This window comes from Choristoneura fumiferana, chromosome 17 (assembly GCF_025370935.1).
Source record: "Choristoneura fumiferana chromosome 17, NRCan_CFum_1, whole genome shotgun sequence".
In the NCBI taxonomy this organism is placed as follows: domain Eukaryota; kingdom Metazoa; phylum Arthropoda; class Insecta; order Lepidoptera; family Tortricidae; genus Choristoneura; species Choristoneura fumiferana.
The window spans coordinates 5,249,190-5,271,477 of record NC_133488.1 but is presented as its reverse complement, the minus strand read 5'-3'; the positions used below and the strand labels follow the sequence as shown (position 1 = coordinate 5,271,477).

Below are 22,288 nucleotides of genomic sequence, written 5' to 3'. Positions count from 1 at the left end.
AAGTTCCCGAGGGAACAGCACGCGATAACCGAATTCCGCGCGGGCAAGCCGCGGGCAAAAGCTAGTTATATTATTTTTATTCTTGAACCACATTTAGATAACCAATGAAAATTACTATGGGGACATTACATTGGAGATATTTACATGACTTTATGGGGACGTGTGAAAAGAACGCTGCACCTGTTAAAATATACATACACACATATTTTTATTCATCCGAACTAGTTTTAAAAGGAGAAACATTGGAACAATTATTTATTTTAAACTAAGTATAGGTAAAGGAAAATGTTACTAAAATAAATATTAATATTTTTTAGGTAATTTATGTAAATTGACTTATTTTTATGGTAAAATAGTATTTATTGCACAGCAAAGCTAGCACCAGAGGCATAAAAACTATAATTTCCAATAAATGTTGATATGTTCATGTGTTGTTTTTCATTTTACAAATGGTTAGACACGTGTCCGATATGCATTTTAAATCCTCCACGTCCTTTACCTGAAAAATATACAAAATATTTTTTTAATTTTTTCTGTACTTGTTTTACGATGGCACGGGAAAATTATGAGTAATGCCCGGTTCACATTATTGCAGTAAAATCGTGCCAGTAGCAATACATTGCGGGGTCACAATCCAAACGAGTTACACAAGATCGATCGAGCACCGCAGTGCCATGCTACTGGAACGGTTTTGCTGGAGTAATGTGAACCGGGCATAAGTCAATTGGGAATATGCTTCGAACACAAATCCAGTGGCGGATTAGCCACGTGGCAGGAGTAGCAAATGCTACGGGCCCCGCGCGTCTAGGGGCCCCGCGGACCAATGCTTTCTGATCGTAAAAAACGAAAATTTACATATTTTTTTTCTAAATCAATGTAAGTAAAGTACAATACTGCCACCACAAAACCAACATAAACCGCCGTTAAAGAAAGAGATGGTATCGAAATGATCGACTAATAGAAGCAAATCAAGGGCTCCATGATAAAATTTGCTACAGGCCCCGCGATGCGATGGCTTAATCCGGCTCTGCACAAATCTTCTAAAGATGAAGCTAGACAAGCGCAATTTTTCGAGTCGTGATCCGGGTATTTTCGGTCGCGTAATTTCTGCTGCATTCGGTTTTATACTTGTACCATTACTTATTCTGTGGTTTTATACAAAAGTCCAGTTTGTGTCAAAGGTCAAAATTAATTTTGAGTCAAATGTAAAATAAAAAATACGCGTCTCACGACTTTACGAAAAATTACGCTCGTCTGGCTTCACTCTTAAATAACGTGATACTTAACTGAAAAATAAAACGAATAACGTTAAAATCATCAGTATACCTGTTAAAAAACCGGGCAAGTGCGAGTCGGACTCGCGCACCGAGGGTTCCGTACACATTTATAGGTATGTAAACGGGAATCGTGTGTTGAAGATATTTCCCGCTTTTTCCGAGTGATTAAATTTTCAGTGCACGGCAATTTGTAAAGAATCACGTTGTTTAATGACTGTAACTTTTTATTGCGTTGACTTAAAAGTGATTTTATCAAGGCTTCAAGGGACCGCAGATATGAGTATATTCGATATCAATATCAGCTTGATACCTCCACGCGTTCCTGAGAAAAAGGGTCTTGACAGACGGACAACAAAGTTGCGTTTTTTTCCTTTCTAGGTACGGAACCCTAAAAATGAAGGAGATGCGAGCGAATAAAGTTTGGAGACGACCTCTTTCCAGAAAAATGAAGTTAAGTATGCATCGACTTCCCGAACAAATGAAGTTGGAATTCGATCTCTTTCCAGAAAAATGTAGTTTGGTAGGTTCTCTATCGTATGCCCGAGTTTCATATGCCATAATGTATCGTTTTCCATAATTTTCATTGGCCATAAAGTAATTTATTTCTGAAATAGTATTTTCTTCAGAGTTGATAGTAAACTAACCTAACCTAACCTACTGCATTCTATAAGATGACATTTATAAAAAATCCTGAAAACAGCACGGTTCTATATTTTTTATGGCAAAAGTTGGTAGCTATGGCAAGTGAAATTCGGGCAAGTAAAGGTATACGAGTTTGGTAAGTATGGACTTCCCATCACGCCTGATGGTAAGGTGTGGACTAAGATGGAAGCACGCTTGCCCAATAAATACCCATTTTCCCTAGATTTAACGGCCAGATTGAAGCGATCAGGGAACAGACGCAGTTAGAGCATTTCCACTCCTTCCTTAGCCGTCCGGATAATAAAGGCAGGGGCGTCTTTACCTGTAGTGCAGGGTGTGTGTTACACACGGGCGCAGCGGTGTTAGGGGCGCCGGTCGCGGCACTTTGTATCTATTCCATTTTGACCGCGCGCTGCCTAGATGCCGCTAAAGTAATAATTGCACACGGGCGCTACATGGGCTAGACGCCTCTGAATAAAGGACGGGCGAAGACGCTTCGTGCTATAAGGGTGAAGACCGCGCCTACTTACGTCAACATTGTGTTTATGGACATCGCAAGACAGCGTTATCTTGTTTCCAATAGCTTCTTGGTCAGTCAGCGTCTTGTGTATGCTCCTCCATATTTTACTAGCGGATTCCAAAACGTCCATGTTTCCGAATATGTAGAAACCTGTAGAAACAAAAATAAAGTTTAGTTAACTAAAGATTGTAGTCTCTAAAATCCACATTAATAAGCGTTTTGAAAAAAAAACATCATCTCGGTCTTATACTAAGTATATGATCTTTCCGAAAGCGCTGGTAGTTTAAAAAATGATTAAAAGTGCCCATTGCGGCCTATTTACTGAATAAATGATTTGAATTTGAATAATATAGGTACGTCCCACTGTGGCCTGTGCCCAGGCCTTGTCTCAGAATGTAGTTCCCACGCGGGCCCAGTGCAGAACTTCGTACATAACTTTTGCTTCGCAAGTATATGCAGGTTTCGTCACCATGTTGTCCTTCCCCGCAAAACTCGTAGTGAATTTCAAATGTGATTTTTCTACTATTGTAATTTCAAATTTAAACTTAGGGGTACGAGCCAATGGCCTAAACCATTAGGGGTACAATCACCTGCATTAATATCTTCCACAGCGGATCGTGCAAAAATATCCGACACGTCCTACCCTCCATTGAAATAGAGTCGTATCAGAAAACTCACGCTTTGTTTTAGAGTCTGAAATTTTGACTATCGCGGTCATAACTAATTTTATATGATTTAAATTCAGATTTTGTTCCGCGTACCTTGATTTTAGAGAAGCTTGATTGAATAGTAGTGGGCAACTTGTTAGGAAAAGGGTAGATCGGTTCCGTCCGATTTATTTTTCTGACAGACAGTTATACCAGCATAGGAGTGGGTAGAGTGTCGATCGCGATCGGTTGTGTTTAAATTTCCAATTAGCGAAAAAAAAAAAGATATTTTGTTTTTTATGGTATAAGTAATACTAATAAGTTGCTATTCCTTTGTCGTTATATGGTGGTGGTGTTATAGGTAAGTTTTTCCTGGTTTTGGTTTGGATTTAATCCGTAGAATAGTTTCAATTTTATTCTGTTTGTGTTTGGGGGGTAGTCCATGCCAGCTTCCTTATGGAAGAAATGGATGGCTTGGACGACCCTGGAGGAGGGAATTTTTTCCTCAATTGTTAGTAATGTTGATTTAGCTCAACATGAGCAATTTGAAAGAGAACAAGCGAAACTGATTTCCCTTTCAATGAAGGAATTTGAGGGGAAAAAATGCGCGAGGAAGCATCGCAATAAAAAAAATAAAAGAAATTCTAATAAAAGTGATGGTGAGCGATGCCGTTCAAGGTCCGCTTCATCTTCTGGGGACTCAATGCAAAGCCCGGTCAGTGATAGCCAAAAGGATACACCGCTCCCCTTAGGCCAAAATATCGTCAGTCAGACTCCGCTATCGTTCTCTCCTCCAGAACATTTAGTTACACATCCACCTACCCAGAATGAAACTCAAACTCCTGCCTCCCCCTTTACACCGATAGGGCGAGAAAAATATTCTGAACGTGATCAGGGGCCCTTTATTGTACACGTCCAGAGGATAGAAGTTTCTCCAGATTCAGGAACCATTTTGCATCCGGTAGCGTTTGGTCTTTTCTTACAAAAACGAAAAAGGGAATTTCCTAATATAATTGACGGCACTGTTAAAAGGATTGGGCGCAACAGAGTGTCTATTAATTTCCACTCTGCTATCGACGCGAACTTATTTCTAGACTCGCCAACATTAGTCCATCATAAATACAAGGCATCTATTCCCTCGTTCAATGTTACTAGGATGGGATTAGTGCGGGGTGTTCCGTCTGAATGGTCCCCGGAAGAGATATTAGAAAACATCCAGGTCCCCGAAAATTCAGGAGGTGCCCGTCCTGTGAAGGCCCGCAGACTAAATTACAAAAAAAATAACCCAGATGGCACGTACTGCTGGCTTCCCGCACAAACAGTAGTAATAACTTTCGATGGCCAAGTCCTACCGAAAAGAATTTTCATGTGTTTGAACTCTCTCCCAGTAGAGCAATACGAACTACCTACTATTCAATGCTTTCGTTGCTGCCGGTTCGGGCACACAAAAGAAAAATGCCGCTCGACCCCTCGCTGCTTCCGCTGTGGCAACTCTCACACAGGTGATTCCTGCAGGGCTGATGCAGAGGAAGGTTACTGCTGCAATTGCCCCGAAGGATTGGGTTCTGGTCACTTTGCCAATAGTAAAAACTGCCCCGAATACAACCGTCAACTTTTAATAAAAAAGTCAATGACTAGCGAAAATATTTCATATGTAGAAGCATCTAATCTTCATGCTAAGATCACCCGCAAATCCTATGCAAATGCAGCTTCATCTCCTTCAGGAGCATCTATGTCGTATAAAAAAACAACCTTTCATACTCCTCGTCCTCCTCCTCCACCTCGTAAAGGATATGATAAAGAAGCTCACAATTCCATTATTAGAGACCCAGTTATTAACACAGGCCCTGTTTTCCCGGATAAACCTTCTGAAAAATCTAACGAAATTATCATTAACGAGTTGATCAAAATACTGTCTTATTTTGTGAAGGTATTCTCCCCTTCTAGCCCCCTGGCAGATAGTTCTTTGTTATCCCACGTTGCTCCACTTATTTCATCATTTCTGTTTTCTTCTAATAATGGATCAAGTAGTAATTCAGTGGAACTGCCGTAGTATAAATAATAAGAAGTCCGAATTCACTTTTCTGATTAATAAATATAATCCTTTTATTCTAGCCGTATCAGAGATATGGCTAAAACCTGATTCTAACTTCAAATTAAATAGTTTCATTACTCTGACGGACTGCAGGGCGGATGGTCGAGCTGGATGTGCCCTGTTCATCAGAGATCATTGCTCTTTCTCACCTATCCCGACTCCTCGACGCAACACCGGTTGGCATACAATCTGTGCTCGCGTTGGAGACATAACCTTTTTATCTTTATATTTGCCTACTCCCTCCTCCGAAATCCTCTCCGAATTAAAACAATTAATCGGGACCCTGCCCCAACCAGTTATTATACTGGGTGACTGTAATGTTCACCATCGTGTTTGGGGGTGCGATAAAAACGATTCTCTCGGTGAACAACTTTTGGAGATATTAGATTCAGTTAATTTGTGCCTGTTAAACACGGGATCCCCCACATTACGCACTCTACCCAACCAAGCTATTAGTGCAGTAGATTTATCCTTCAGCTCTCCCTCACTGGCCTCTCAGAGCTCCTGGGAGGTTCTTGATAGCACCTTTGGAAGCGACCACTTTCCGATTCTTATCAGGCTTCCTTCCTCGTCTCCAAAGCGCCCACCTGTTGTTAAGCCTCTTTTAGTATACAACATTAATGGAGGACACTGGGACTCTTACAAGCAGTGTCTCGAAACAGAATCTACTAATCTTCCTTCAATTACCCCAAGCTCCATAGAAACCTGCTCGGCTGCCTTAGTACTTGCTGTTAAATCGGCAGCTGATAAAGTTTTTCCCCTCAAAAATTCAGCTTCAGGCAAGCTTCCTTCTCCTCCTTGGTGGGACAAAGATTGCACAATTGCAGTTAAGAATAGAAAGAAAGCCGAACGGGCATACTCCGCTAATATGACGTTAGAGAATTTTCAAATATTGGGAAATATTATGTCTGAAACAAAAAAGTTACTCAGTGACAAAAAGTTTGATGGATGGAAAAGATTCTGCTCCTCCTTAAATCCCGCCACCCCAGACTCCTTAGTGTGGAACAACATCAGGAGATTTAGGAGGTCATACAATCCTCGCTCCGTTTCATATCCTCCTACTCAAGAATGGGCTGAATCTTTCCTATCAAATATAGCCCCCCCTCATGTTCCGGCTTTACATGATCTAAAAATTGAATCTCCTATAGTCGAATCAACTGACCCCTTAGATCAACCATTTTCTATGCAGGAGCTGAATAATGTCCTTAAGTCTGTTAAAGATTCTTCCCCAGGTTATGATGGGATTCCCTATTCTTTCATTGCCAAGGCTGGTAAATCATTCCTAATATATTTTCTTAACTTAATTAATTGCATATTACTTTCTGGTCTCCCTCCGTCCTCTTGGAACTCCCAGCTGATTTTGCCAATCCTTAAATCATCCAGGGATCCCAATGATCCTCGATCCCACCGCCCAATAGCATTATCATCAGTCCTAACCAAAATTTTAGAACATCTAATCAAAAACAGACTTGAGTGGTATATGGAGAGTAAGAACCTTTTTGGAAAAACCCAGTTTGGTTTCAGAAAAGGTAAGAGTACTGTGGATAGCCTGGCCATTTTTACATCTGATATAAGACTCGCATTCTCGCGTGGAGATTCGGTGGTTGCTGCTTTCTTGGACGTGGAGGCTGCTTATGACAATGTCCAGCTCCCTATTCTCAGGGAAAAATTCCGCAAGCTGAGAATTCCGGTGAGGCTGGCTCATCTTGTAGGTAACCTTCTTGCAGAGCGACAAATTACTTTTTACGGAAGAGACCCTCTAGTCAACCCATCGAGTCTGGTTTGGCGGGGGCTGCCACAAGGATCAGTACTCAGCCCATTGCTATACAACTTATACACACATGACTTGGAAGACTCTGCTGGAGCTTCCCATATCCTACAATATGCCGACGATTTACTGCTTTATGCATCAAGTAGAAGTATAGAAGCTGCATCTGAAATGATCTCATTATCTTTGTTGGAAACCAATTCCTGGCTAATAAACAATGGCTTATCTCTTTCATCTTCTAAAAGTTGTGCTGTGATTTTCTCTCGAAAGAAAGTAATTCCAAATATAGAAATATCAATAAATGGGTGTCCGATCCCTGTCAGATCGCATTTTAAATTTCTTGGAGTAGTTCTAGACTCGAAACTGAACGGTGAAATGCATTTCGATCATGTTTTAAAAAAATGTGAACGCAGTCTCAATACTCTTAGATGTCTATCTGGGGTATGGTGGGGCGCTCACCCAGCCTCTCTCAGGCTTTTATACAACGCCACTGTAAGAAGTGTGTTAGATTATGGTTCTTTTCTTTTAGTCCCGGGCAATAAAACAGGCTTTCAAAAACTTGATCTTATTCAATCAAAAGCCCTACGAATCATTTTAGGAGCAATGAGGTCCAGTCCCATAAATGCTCTCCAAGTAGAATGCGCTGATCCCCCTCTCAATTTACGTAGGCAGTTCTTGGCTGACAGTTATCTATTTCGGTCCCTCCAATTTTCTCATCATCCTATTATTAACCGATTATTTGATCTAAAATCTTTGAAATGCTGGAATAATAATGGGCCACCCTGCCTTGTCAAAAGCTTTCAGAAATTTCAGTCCATCAAGGACCCTGTCTTCCATTCTTCCAAGCTCCCCCTATTCGAGTTTAATTATGAGACCATTACCCATCAACCCAATGTGGTACTTAATTTCGACATCTGCCACAATGACCCACATGCTGATGAATATCTTCGTCAAATTCTCAGTAGAGAGTGGCACGACTGGAATACCATCTATTGTGATGCATCTAAGTTGTCTGCGGTTGGATGCGTAGGAGTGGGAGTGTTTCATTCCCAGTTCAATATTGTTCAAAAAATCAAATGTCCACCGGAAACTTCCGTCTATACAGGGGAATGTATAGGTATCTTAGAGAGTGTTAAATATATTCTGCTTTTCAAATTGAAAAAAACGCTAATTTTCTCAGATTCACGCAGTTGTTTACAGGCTTTACTTTCGAACCCTTTTTCAGTTAAATTTCATAACCCTGTTATTTATCAGATCAAAGAAAAATTAGTTGCCTGTAAAGCAAGAGGATACGAGGTTACCCTGGTTTGGGTCCCAGGTCACACAGGAGTCAGTGGAAATGAAAAAGCTGATCAAGTTGCCAAGGAAGCTGTAGTATGTGGGGACAAGGTTCCGTTTCGAAATTATTGCCACGATATAGTTCCTCTGGCCTCCCAATTCTTGACTCAAGCATGGGCTTCACACTGGACCAACTCAAGCAAATCTCGGGGAAGGCTTTACTCTTTAGTTCAACCTACAATCTCTAGAAAGCCCTGGTTTGCTAGAACATTTATTCCAAAGCAGTTTTGTTCTACAATAATACGGATGCGCTTAGGACACTGTTGTACAGCATCACATTTAGCGAAAATTCGCATCCGTGACTCCTCACTATGCGAATGTGGGCTAGATGACGGTGACCTTAATCACATCTTCTTCGCTTGTCCTCTTTATGATAATATAATTTTTTATAACGAACTAATAAGACTTAAAGTTTCTTTTCCAACCCATATTCTAGACCTTTTGCAATCGAAGGAAAAAGACATATTTATTGCATTAGGTCTGTTTTGTCAAAAAAACGAACTAAAATTGTAGTTATATATGAAACTTTTATAATTAATTTTTATTTAAGTATCAACTTTTTGTTACTAACATTCTTATTTTAATGTATCCTCCTAAGAATAACTCTTTATTACTTACGTACTTACTTAGCTCACTAATCCATCCTTTTTTCCTGCTTTGTTGTGGCTTTTTTGTTTACCCTTTTTCTTTTCAGGAATAGCAACTGATTTCCATTGTAAAATGCTTTTCTCCTTCGTTTCTGTATTTTTAACCAATAAATCGACATGACGCTGGCTCAATCTATAGACATAGCCAAAGGAAAAAAAAAAAAAAAAAAAAAAAAAAAAAATACCAGCATACACGCAATTCTCCAGTCGTCTCGTGATCATGGCGCGTGCAACTGTGCCGAAATATCGAGCTGCTCTAAAATCAAAGTACGCGGAACAAAACCCGAATTTAAATCATAAAATGCACGCTTGTTGTGTCAGATATTGGTGCTGGTGAATGGACCACTACAACGCCATGACAAACAGTAGCGTATGTTATTTGTATATATTATACTAATACGCGTAAACTATTCGATCTGGTAGTTACAATTAAAATTCCAGGATTCTACAAAATTCCCCTGAGAATTTCCAAAATTTATATCGTGGTCTTCATTGAGGTTGTGTTAAGAACAACTGTCCAGCGGTTGAAATTTCGAAATTCTATCCCTATCCCGTAGGAATATCGGAATAAAAAGTAGCCTATGTGTTATTTATTTTATTATTTATTTTATTTATTTTATTCGGAAAACCAACAGCTTAAATTAACTAATACAGGTGGAATACAGAACATGTAACAATAGAGCCAATTAAAGGTTTCCACAGATAATACGAAGATATGAACACATTAGCACAAAGAAATGGAAAACAAATTAAACACAAAAAATAAACTAAATGGAAAACAAAAAAAGAATTTTTTTTTAACAAATCAGAAAATCAAAGAGGCGACTGAGCCCCGGGATGAGGAGCAAAGAAATTTGATGCTATACGGTTTCTTACTACAGCAGGTTTTAATCGGTACAGATCTAGATCCTCATAACGCTGACACAGTTCGTTCATCGACCTCGCAGCTCGATAAAAGTATGAGTTTTTACGATAATTTGTTTTCGCATGTGGTAACGCCAAAGGTCGATAGTTATTTCTAATTGATGCTCTGGGAACACGAAAATTGATATTGTTAATAACTCTGGACTATCAACGGATCCTGATAAGATTTTTGTAAGATAAACAATATCATTTATCTTTCTTCTCAAATCAAGGGGTAGAAAATGGTACCTTAATACACCTATCGTGGTAACTTAAATCAATAATTTTCGATTTAAACTGAAGAAATTTTAAGAACTTCCTTTGAATAGTTTCCATACGATTAATATATATGTGATAGCACGGGTTCCACACCACGGATACATACTCGAGGATAGAGCGCACAAACCATACCAGTTATTCCAGACTTCAAGCTACCTAAATACCAAATTTCATGACTCTAAGCCCAGCGGTTGTTATTAAGAGATTGTATCCCTATCCCATGGGAACAACGGGATAAAAAGTACCTAGCCTATGTGTTATTCCAGACGTCCAGCTACCTATATACCAAATTTCATGACTCTAAGCCCAGCGGTTGTTATTTAGAGATTTTATCCCTATCCGTGGGAATATTGGGATAAAAAGTATCCTATGTTTTTATCCAGGTTATAAACTAACTTTTTGCCAAATTTCATCCAAATCCGTCCAGCCGTTTCAGCGTGAAGAAGTAACAAACATTCTCACTCACTCACAAACTTTCACATTTTTAATAATAAGTAGGATTAGTATAAATGGACCATAATTTCTAACCTTCCTTGGCTCGAGACAGCGCCACACAAATTCTATTCTCGGCAGCGAGGAAACCGATCTTTTTATCTCTGTTACTCCTCACAAGCGACAGTATGACTATCCTGTTCTCTTCTCCTTGGTAGTTATCCACTACAGTCATTTTCACGTCGCGAAGCGAAGCGTACTTCTTGCTTAGCTGTAAAAAAAAACAAGAAATAGAGTGGGTTTAATTTAAACACACACATCACACATCCACCTATCACCACCACAGTACGCTGACGCGTTTCGAACTCAACCAGAGTTCATCATCAGAACAACAATCGTTCACCACGCTACCAGATGTTAGACTAATGAACCAAAACAATCATTTAAATTTGACATTGTCATTTTGGTTCGTTAGTCCATTTACAGGTCTGATTCGACCGAGTTTAACCTGAAGTTTAACAGAAAACTGGAGTAGGTATTAAGGTGAATTTCCACCGAGAATTGAAATTTGTATGGCGGCGGCTCGCAGCGGGCGCGGGACAATGAATACAAATTACAATTCTCATCTCGCCTCGCCGGTGGAAAATCACCATTAAGACTGTGTTTCCGCCAGAGATGTGCGAGGAATGCGTTCTTCATGAACAAATAGAAACGCTTCATTTACCTATTCTAGCCCTCGCACAGCATAGCTCTAGTGGAACCAGCTGAGCTGAGAGCGATAGGTAGATAAATCGTTGCTATTGTTTCATGAAAAACACACTCCTTGCACATCTCTGGTGGAAATGCAGCCTTAAAGATAACATAAAGCGATAGACCAGCGAGTTACCGCCCAAAAGGGTATAAAACACACTAAGAAAAACATTGTTTATCTTTTCTTACCTCTCTGATAAGCGTGGCTTGGCCAGTGTAAGTGGCTAGTATAGTTATCTCATCAGGTTGGTAGCCCATTTGTCTCAAATAGTCCGCTAATGCGACGCACCATCTCGCTTCAAAAGAGTTTTTGTGGCTCCAACTGTCTTCCAGACCCTAAAAAAATTAACAGCTTAGGAATGAAATGAAATGAATGAAAAAGTATTTATTTGACATTATTTTTTACATAGGTTTTTTGCACATAGCCCTGCAAAACTGTTTACACAGTTTGTCTGCAGGATACAGTCTCTATAAAATATAAAATAATGTAATGTATAATTTATTCTTACATAAACTATGGAATTCTATGGGGGAGGAAGGAAACTTTTTGAGGTGTTACAGACGTATATGTGCGTTAAAGTGGCGTAAGTGGCACTGGGCACTGAACGTTTAAAGTTACGGGGGTAGACTGTGACAAACTACTATATTTGCTATAATAATGATAAGTGACAAAGAGCGATAACCGAATTCCACGCGGGCGAAGCCGCAGGCAAAAGCTAGTTGTATTTATAAGTATAACTGGAACAGTCAAGTACATAATATAAAATGATAGGCATACAATGTTGTTCTTTATTTCTAAAATGCAATAAAGTGCAAAGATATATTAACAAAAGTAACAAATTTGGAGTTGAAATAAAAAATACAAAAAGACTCCAAAAACCAATCATATTTGCAAAGATATACCTACATATTTTTGCACTAATTGTGCATACACGAATCAAATGCCGATTTTATCAAATTAACTTTCACTGCCGGAAACACATAATTATATGCGTTTCGCAAACGCCCATTAGTATTTGAAGCATCAAATGTCTCGGGTCAAAAGCAAAGAGTATTAGTACCATATAGAAAAAGAGTGGCAACTCTATGGTCAAATTTGCATGTATGGTAACAAGAGCTATCTGGAAGCTAGCTGAAGAACTAAATCTGACATAACACACACATGTACATGCACGCACACAACAAGCTTAACGTCTATAATAAAGCCCAGTTTAGACCTGGAAGAAAATTGCGCAAGTTGCATTTGCATTACATCGCGAGGCCGGAAAGCAAACGAGTTTATGTGGTCACTTCATTTGGTCACCCGAGCGGAGCAATGTAATACAACTTTATGAAAACAGCAAAAAACAGATAAACTTAAAATCATCCGCGAAAGCCAGACAGCCAACATACAGCGGAAAGATGGCGGACATTTTGTCAATTTAGTGCTATCATTTTGTCGCCAGAGGCGCTAGCGTGTACGTGAAAAGGTGACGTTTTAAGTGTGCCCCCACTGGTCAAAAGATAGAAATGGAGTAAAAATACTAATTGCAGGACCTTGGGTACTTGAGTGGCTGTATAAAACATGCGCCTAAAATGCGGATAAAATAAAAAAAAAAAAAAACTTACCTCAGAATCTTCAAAAACATTATGGTTGAAAAACCACAAATTGTCCTTCATTCCTCTCACATCTTTGTAGTCGAACACCTTAGGATGGCTATTAAGGGTCTCATATATAGCTGGCACGATTAGTCGCACGAAATTATGTCGCATTCGCCTTTGCGTGGTGAGGGTCCGAGCGTGTATACCGTTCCTTATCATTCGCTCGAAAAGAGATATTTCCAAGTTATAGTCCTTTGCTAGTTTGTAGTGGGCTGCCGAGGGTTTAAGCTGTTTGTGGTCGCCTATAAAATATGGGAAAAAGGAAGAAAGATGGATTTATAAATAGCAAGGCAATGCAATCTAGGTTAGAAATGTTTGCAGAATCATCTGAAGGGGTATTAGGAGGGCGAAATCCTACATCATAAACCAAGAATACAATATGATGCGTTCATAAGTAGAAAAATAAAGTGATATAAAGATAAACGACAAGTGACGAAGTTTAGTTGTGATTCGGAAGGCAAATCCCATCGCAACTAAAACTCTATCAAAATAACACCACATCTATTAACACCAGGGTTCAAATCGGTTCAAGCCCTGTACCTACTACGAAGTGCAAAATTCGAGCTTCGTATGTTGCCGTCCCGCTGACGCTTATATTTTTTAATACGAGAGTGAGAGGGACGGTACGATACGAACTTCGATTTTCAAATTTCGTAGTAGCCCCCAGGATTCGGGGCTAGTGAAACAATGGATATAGGGAAAAAGGCTACGAAAACAGTTGAATTAACAGCAAGACCGCCAAAATAAACTTACCAATAAGTATGAGATGTTGGCAACGGTTTGTGAGCGACGCCACTATATGAGCTTCTAACACTTCCGCCGCCTCTTCTACTATCACTGAAAGAAATAAAAGCTTCTACAAAAAAGATCCGTTATTTATTTTTAGCTGATTATAAGTACTTTTTGTTGACTGTGGGTCTTGCGAGGGAGTACTGGCAATGCCGGATTAGCCCATAAGCAAATTAAGCAATTGCTTAGTTAGGGCATCACATCTTGGGCGGCACCATAAACAGCACCAAAAAAAAAATTTGCTAGCACATAAAAGGTAAGGCTGTTTGAGAATCCGCTCGCTCGTGCCTCCCCATATCTCTATCGTCTTTGATAAACATTCTAAGGTAAGTACGTAATGACTAATGATCTATTACGTTGTAATAAATACGTTTTTTTAAGATCTATAACAGGCGTGGATTGCTTAAAAATTCAAAATTCAAATGATTTATTCAGTAAATAGGCCGCAATGGGCACTTTTACACGTCATTTTTTAAACTACCAGCGCTTTCGGTAAGACCATCATTGCCAAGAAGAATGCGCCGCAAGAAACTTGGCAGAAAGTCTTTCATAAAAATATAATTACAAATAAAATACTTAAAAACTATATTATACAATTAAAGAAAAAAAATACAAAAAATAATAAAAAGAAATACAGGGATGTATGGGGTCCCTTAGTTAAAATACTAAACACTAACTATATCTACGTTCAGTGGAAGTGTAGAATGCTTACCGTCATAAATTTTAAAATATAATAACAATAATTTAGTTCTGAAATATACATTTCAGGTCAAGTAACCATTAAGCTTTGGATTTCGAAGGCAAGTTCACGTCTGCCGCCCCCAAAGTTAGCTCAGGGCATCAAATAATCTTAATCCGGCACTGAGTACTGGATACCTATGGGTGACATGCACTGAGTACTGGATACCTATGGGTGACATGCACTGAGTACTGGATACCTATGGGTGACATGCACTGAGTACTGGATACCTATGGGTGACATGCACTGAGTACTAAATACCTATGGGTGACATAAGTCTTCGCAGCAAGTCGTGACGCCTTGCCGCCGTAGTAGTGGTAACACCGACTACTCGGGCCGCTTTCATAACCTCCCCGTCTATCAGTGTAGCCACTTCTTGCAACTCCTCGTTCAATACGTTGTGTTGATCCTGAAACATAATAATGATTTCGCGATGTTTGCAAATATCTTGTACACTTTTATAATTACCTAGGGCCCAATGGGCCTTAGGGTTTGCATTTGGATTGCAATGGGCCTTTGGGATTGCATATTTGGATTGCAATGGGCCTTTAGGATTGCATTTGGATTTCAATGCGCCTTTGGGATTGCATTTGGATTGCAATGGGCCTTTGGGATTAAATTTGGATTGCAATGGGCCTTTGGGATTGCATTTGGATTGCAATGGGCCTTCTTTGGGACTGCATTTGAGTTACAATGGGTTTTTGGGAATTGATTTGAATTACAATGGGTTTTTGGGATTGCATTTGAATCACAATTCTTTTAGGGATTGCCTTTGGATTACTATAGGTTTTTGGGTTTAATGTGGAACTAACGAGGGTTTCTCAACACGAGAAATATCGCTACATGGTGTTAGTATCGAGAGATCCGTTTGGCGTTATAGATTTGCTGGCAATTGGCTCATTTAGTTATTTAACCAATCACAAACTTGCCACAAATGTCAAAGTTGTCAATGGAATCTCAGAATACTGGAACAGAACCGACGACCGGATGGCCAAGTGGTTAGAGAACCTGACTACGAAGCTTGAGGTGCCCGGGTTCGATTCCCGGCCGGGGCAGATATTTGTATGAATAATACATGTATTCATCTATATAAGTATGTTTATCCGTTGCCTAGTATCCATAGTACAAGCTTATTTTATGAGTGAGTCTCACGGTAGTTTCATGTTCAAAAAAGTACAAGCTTTGCTTAGTTTGGGACTAGGTCAATTGGTGTCAAGTGTCCCATGATATTTATGTATTTATTTAATACTAGCGCCAACTTGCCTGTCATAGAAACCCTTTTTCAAACACAATAGTCAGAATACCGTATACAGATGGGTGGTTTCTCTCCAGAATGTTATACTCGTATCTAGTTTCATCTCCATGTTTTACGAATTACTAGCCACTACCCACGACTCCGTCCGCGCAGAAATCGTTTATCGCTATCCCGCGGGAACTATGCAATTTTCCGGGATAAAAACTATCCTATGTCCTTCTCTAGGACTCAAACTATCTGTAATAATCTGTATACCGAATTTCACCCCCATCGGTTTAGTGGCTTAAACGTGTAGAAGTAATAAACAAACAAACAAACAGACTTACAAACTTTCGCATTTATAATTAATGCCAAATCGCGGCATGTGAAATATCTTGTTTTTTTTTTTAAATAAAATCTCACCAGTAATGTATTCATTTTGATCATCAATTCGTTCTTGATAGAATCCACTGCATCGAAATATACTCTCCATCTGAATTCTGGCTTCAAAGTGTAAAGATCAGTCACTTTCTTGAGTTCTTCTTTATTTTCATTTTTTAGTACAGACATGTTTCTCTGAAAATATACAACAACTAGTGTTTACCCGCGATCCTGTCTATACATTAAAGACTTCATTTGACATACAAACGAAGAATTAAATGTGACATAACGAAGGTATATATGTATGGATCTGATGATGATCTGTATCCGTCTCTGCGTCATATATTTTTTTTTCACACATGAATTTCGATAACATTGCGGCGGGAATTGTTCAAATTTGCTTGAGGGTCATAGTGTAGCGTGTAAGTTGATATATGTATCCTATGTATATCTACTGCATACATTTTTTAACTACGTGATCATATGTCGATTGAATAAATTAGAGGTGCGAGCCGAGCCTTTCACTTGACGAAGGTCCCTCATAGGTCCAACCACACTAGGCCAACCACAGTATTAGTTACTGCTACGGCGCACTGTGATTGAACTACAAACAAATCAATAAATTAACTAACTTTCATGTTTACAGTATTATAATAAGATTTAGATTATTTTCATCATCATTTTGTACATATTTAAAGTTTTTATCAATATTAAACTTACCTTAAAACAATTCAATCGTGTTTTGACTCTGTTTATCTTTTCTTCAAATTCGTTAACCATTTTCTGAGCTTCTTCCTCATCATCCGTTATATCTTTCACATACTTTATACTATTTTTCATAGACTCAATATCTTTCAAAGCCCATTGCTCAGAAAAACATGTTCCCAATTTATCAGTAATGATTTCTAAATCATCAAATTTCTCCCAGTCTTCAGCATCATCTTCAGTTTCATCAAGCTGAGCATCAAGATGACCAAATAACCAATTAAGTATTGCATCATCATTGGAACTTTTCAATTCGTACAACTTCTCATCAATTCTCAAATAATTCTTTAAGCTTTTATATGAAATAATTTCTTTCTCACACTTTTCTATTTCAGTTTGCACTTTTGTCATTTCATTGAATACCTTCTCTAATTCTTTTCTTTTATTCGAATATAGGTAACTATATTTACATTTTATTTTAGTCCTCATGCTATTTAGTGTGTATTGTTCTAAAGTTTTATTCTTACTTTGACTCCCTAATCTTACAATATTATTCGTAATTTTAAGTATACCTTCTAAGAATTGATCTAGGGCGTGGTTTGTATAGCAGATGATTAGCATCGGCGTACCTTCTAGGGACAAGTTTTTGAGTAACGTTGAAGCTATTTTGACCCCTATGAAAGTTTTTCCCGTGCCAGGAGGACCTTGTATTACTGCGAATTCTCTAGTGAGTGCAAGTTTGTAGGCCTCCATTTGGGAATCGTCCAAGTCAAATGGTCTGGGCCATGTCTCTGTATCTAAGACTGGGATGTATGTCTCGTCTTTTGTTTCGGGTATTGTGTATATTGTTTCTGATGTTACGTAAGCTGGAGGCTCAGTTTTCGTCTAAAATAAATATGTTACAATGTATAGATAAGTTTTTGGTAAAAAGTCATTTTTAGTATCATTTTTAATAACTTAATGTAAATTCGATCATTGGAGATGGATGTAATTCGACTTGCAAGCTTTAAGACAACTTTCTTACGCTTCCTTTCATGCATACGGGTCATTCAATTATTACGTAAGCACCGAAAAGGGGTGGGTGGTCTTTGCTTTGTTTATTTTTGATGACATGGGGCCGAGGGGGGGGGGGGTCTAAATGGTGCTTACGTCAGCAATATTTTTTCTACCCTACTTGCAACAAATTCACATGAATAACAATAAAGAAACCTGAATAGATTTAAAAACAATTCAAAAATACAGTAAGCTATTACAAAAATAATTTAGTCAAATAACTCGCCCCTTGCCATGCCCTGGGCAATTTAAAATAGTATATATCGGATTTAAAAATAGTATATACTTAACAATGTTTACGTAATCAAGGGGGGGCGGGGACAGGGTTTTGCTGACTGTCGCTGACAAGGGAGAGGGGTTGGTTAAAAATGACTAAAATTCTGCTTACGTAATACTTGAATGGCTCCATACAGAATTATTAATATCTGTCCTTTCTGACGGCAATGAGATAAAAAGTTGTTTTATTCCATACCTGCACATCAACAATATATTTTTTCATAGGCAAGTCATCTATGGATTCCTGCATAACCTTCAGGACACGATGGTAAGGTTCAAAGAACACCTCGCTCTCCACCATGATGTAAGGCTCTTCAAATATCTTCTTTGACACTGGATTGTGGAATGATACAGCAACCTGGAAGAAAAAAGATTCTCATCATCATATCAGCCATAGGACATTCACTGTTGGACATAGGACTATCTAGATAAAAGATAACTGTGAAATATTTAACTTTCACCAGTTTTTAGGGTTCTATAGCCAAAATGGTTGGAACCCTTAGTTTCGCCATGTTCGTCGGTCTGCGGTTGAGCTTAGAGACTATTAGTGCTAGAAAGTAGTAATTTTGCATGGATATATGCAACAACTATGCCGACAAAGTAGTCAGATAAACAGTAGAAAAAAAAAATTTAGGGTACTAAGATTGGTTTTTTGGAATCTTTTTGTATTTTTTTTTTTCAATTCCAAATTTTTGTTACTTTTACGGTCATCCTGTAAAACCTATATCGAAAATACAACTGAAATATAGATGCACAGAAAAACCAGAAAAATAAGACCAGCGCTGGGAATCGAACCCAGGTCCTCGGCATTCCGTGCCGTGTGCTATACCGCTACACCACCACTGGACAACGATTTAGGGTACTATCCATAGATGTAAAGTGGGGGTAAATCTCCTATCGTCTAATTTTCATGGTAGGGTTTAGGGTCTATTGACAATCCTGAAAATCTTTAGGTAAGTACAGTTGAACCATTTGATTCCTGACCCACCGTAGAACATTCTCACAGTAAGTGTCATAATCAATTCCCTTGTCAAACAATGCAATGTCACTGTCTTTTTCTACGAAAAGTTTACACTTACACAGTGGGTCACGATTCAGTTGGTTTGAGTGTATAACGAAGCACAATTTTCATAAATCTAGACTTACATATCCATCTTCCAGCAACTCCATCCTAGAGTCCAGTACAGTAGCGCACAATATTGTCTCAAAATTGTCACTGGTGAAGAGCAAAAGCGATCCAAACATGAGTCGCTTACTGCACACATACTTCTTGCTGTCGAACATGCTGTGGTTGGCCCGTTCTGTCCATGCCACGTCAACCAAATGTCCAACTTTGTTGTTACTTACATATGTACGGATGATACGGACTTTCGGGTATACCCTAAAAGTATTTAATGTTTAAAAAACATTTTTAATACAATTTTTTGTCGACTATATGTATTTGCATTACCATCTAATCACAAAGCTGCATAAGTAGGTATGTTTTTTCGCAATAGATACTTATCTACTTAGCTATCTTGACCTGACTTATTATTTATGGCTTTTTTTACTTACATACCTTATATTCTCATGTCTTCTCTTATTTGGATTCTCCATGTATTTACCTGTATAAAGAAATTCAGTGAAAAGTAACATATGATTAAAGGCATTTTTAATAAAAGGAATTTATTTCAATCAATTTCATTGCTTCTTTCTGTCACATGGTGCATGGTAGGATTAGGGAAAAAAGAGACAATGAATGCAATGGTGGGCACCCACATGTTAGACAATACAGCCTCTGGTCTGGCTATATATATACATACTTACATACTCCTTCCCTCAAAGGGCCAAAGCAATCTTCTCTCAACAACTTAAACTGTACATCTAAATAATGATCCACACTCGGGTAAGCCCCGTTTATTATATTTGGTTCTATTTTCAGTGTCTTTTTTCCAAGCAAATCCTCTTTGGTGGGAAATATGTCCAAGTTTTTGAAGTGGTTCGGCTCTTTGTTCTGATTTGGTAATCTCGGCGACTCAGGTGAATTCTGAAAGGAAAACCAATTAGGTAATAAGGGCTGTAGCAATTATGGAGCAATTGGGTAGTTTTGTGGGAAAAAATATGATAGTCTGTCAATTAGATTATCAGAAAATATTTGACACAGTTTTATTTTGTCAATTAAACAAAAAAATTACTAAAACATAGCGCATCAAAATTCGCGAGTGGGCAGCCCTGGTGTCATACCATTTTTTTTTTGTCAATCAAACAGCATGTCTAAATTCAGGAGTGGGGGCCTGTGATAGATTGATAGATAGATCATAGGGTGTGACGTGACACGGTTCTTAAACTGGCTGTATCTTAATTTTTTTTTTAGTTTAGTTGATAAAACAAAAACTATGTGCCCAGTATTTTCTTTTCTTTTTTTTTTTTCTAACTACTTACTAACTTTGGTGCTATTAATATATTTGTTTTAAAAAAGAACACATTTTATTTTATTATTTACCATCTTTTGTTTAATTAAGTCTACATTCTACATTTCTACATTTTTGCAGGTGGTAGGACCTTGTGCAAGGTCCGCCCGGATTGCTATCTTGCTCGCTAATGAAGCAGCAGTGCTTGCACTGTTGTGTTTCGGCGTGGAGAGTTGAAATTAACGTGAGGTATCCCAAGGTTTTGCAATACCCCTGGTGTTGCAGATTTTATGGTGATTTACCACTTGCTCGTTTGCCTTCCAGTTATAAAAAAAAAAAAAAAAGTCTACATTGTGTGTTATTTCTTACCATATTTTTGGAATTCCGCAGTTTTTTTTCTAAATCCTCAATTCCATAGAATAGTTCATCTCTGAATGTTTCTCTATGTTCTGCTATTACTCCTTCAGCACTAAATTTTAAGGTCTCAAGTAGACTACATACTTCATCCAAGTACTCTTTATTTTTACCACTGAAGTTGTAAATACCTTCACAAATAGTTAGAATGTTGAAATAAAAAGATTCTGCATCATCCCACAATTGGGAATTCATTCTTTTTTCTACCACCCTTACAGCTGGCAGGTCTTTCATGTAGTCCTTCAAAGTTTTTAAAAAGTTTGATTTGACAAATTTTGATTTTAGAATACTAACAATCATGTGCTTTTCACCCAGGTCTAACGCCTTGTACACATTTGCAAGTATTTTGACAATGAGAACTATGAAATCTCCTTTTAGTTCGCTATCCATGAGGTACCAGAAACTGTTTTTATGTGATATCTCTAAGGTTAGTGTTGGTGGTTGGAGCATCGAGATATCTAGTAATTTCTTATAGCCTATGGGTTTCTTTTGAAACTGCTGTGGCTGGGGTAGCACTTCTGTTTCTGGTTGTTCTTCATCGGCAAACTTGGAGGTATTCTGACCAGAATTATGACTGGATTCTTCAATAAGTGTTCCATCAAACCAGTCGATGCGAAGTGAAGGCTTACTAGAGTTAGCCATAGTGTTGGAGTTAAAATTAAAATTCACGGCATTTATAACTTTGTGTCCATTCAGAAATATATTTTATGAATTAAAATAAACAATATTTCGCTATTTTCAAAGTATCGTAGTGTCATGTCAGTGTCAGTCTATCGGACATCGCCACCCGTCAATTTGACGCATGCAATTCGTTTTACGGTATAATACCATCACACACGATAATATTATTTATTTTTTATAGTTATATCTAAATAAATATCGCAGACAAAATAAAAATTAAAGTGGTTATTATGTAGTAAGAAAAAATACTGTACATGTATTCCAATATTATTGTATGTAATGAAATGTACAAATAGCATGTATGGGATATTGAGGGCTATCGTTTTTTGTCTTTCTAGATGGCGCCACTGTTGCGTGAGATTTTTAAGTGTGGCTTTCAAAGTCTGTTATTAGGGGCGTGAAAAAAAGGTTTAGATTAAAATCATATTAAATACACCTTAAAACCGTACCATAAAAATATCGAGCAACCACAGTGTTGCGTAGTCCCGTTTTGTTAGGAAAAAAAGGGAGGACAAAAGTTTCCGAAAGATAAAACTGTCTCAAAACACAGACATTCATTGCCCCATAACGCATAATTGCCATAATTAATTTCAGGTAATGCAAAATATTCACAAAATTATTCTAATTAGAAATAAACCCGCGTAGCTCACACAAAAACTATGAGATTTGACATTTCGGAGACCTCAC

General features: G+C 38.2%; 1 protein-coding gene across 1 annotated transcript; it reads right to left on the bottom strand.

Annotated features, from left to right (window-relative positions):
- Positions 1-12: 12 nt before the first annotated feature.
- On the bottom strand, positions 13-21,687 carry LOC141436979 (NFX1-type zinc finger-containing protein 1-like). The gene is made up of 14 exons (XM_074100135.1): positions 20,876-21,687; positions 19,923-20,142; positions 19,675-19,720; positions 19,263-19,497; positions 18,313-18,474; positions 16,803-17,672; positions 16,125-16,277; positions 14,729-14,876; positions 13,693-13,776; positions 12,907-13,181; positions 11,488-11,634; positions 10,645-10,819; positions 2,450-2,589; positions 13-499 (listed from the first exon to the last, which is right to left on the bottom strand). The coding sequence occupies exons 1-14, from the start codon at positions 21,560-21,562 to the stop codon at positions 425-427; spliced, it is 3,417 nt and encodes a 1,138-aa protein (XP_073956236.1). The 5' UTR covers positions 21,563-21,687; the 3' UTR covers positions 13-424.
- Between the last annotated feature and the right edge of the window lie 601 nt (positions 21,688-22,288).

Coding starts and splice junctions, on each gene's coding strand:
- LOC141436979 (XM_074100135.1), bottom strand. CDS start 21,562: ATGGCTAACTCTAGTAAGCCTTCACTTCGCATCGACTGGTTTGATGGA. Junction 11,635..12,906: donor ATGTTTTTGAAGATTCTGAG/GTAAGTTTTTTT, acceptor TAATTTTTTTAG/GGTCTGGAAGACAGTTGGAG. Junction 10,820..11,487: donor AAGCCACGCTTATCAGAGAG/GTAAGAAAAGAT, acceptor TTTTTTTTACAG/CTAAGCAAGAAGTACGCTTC.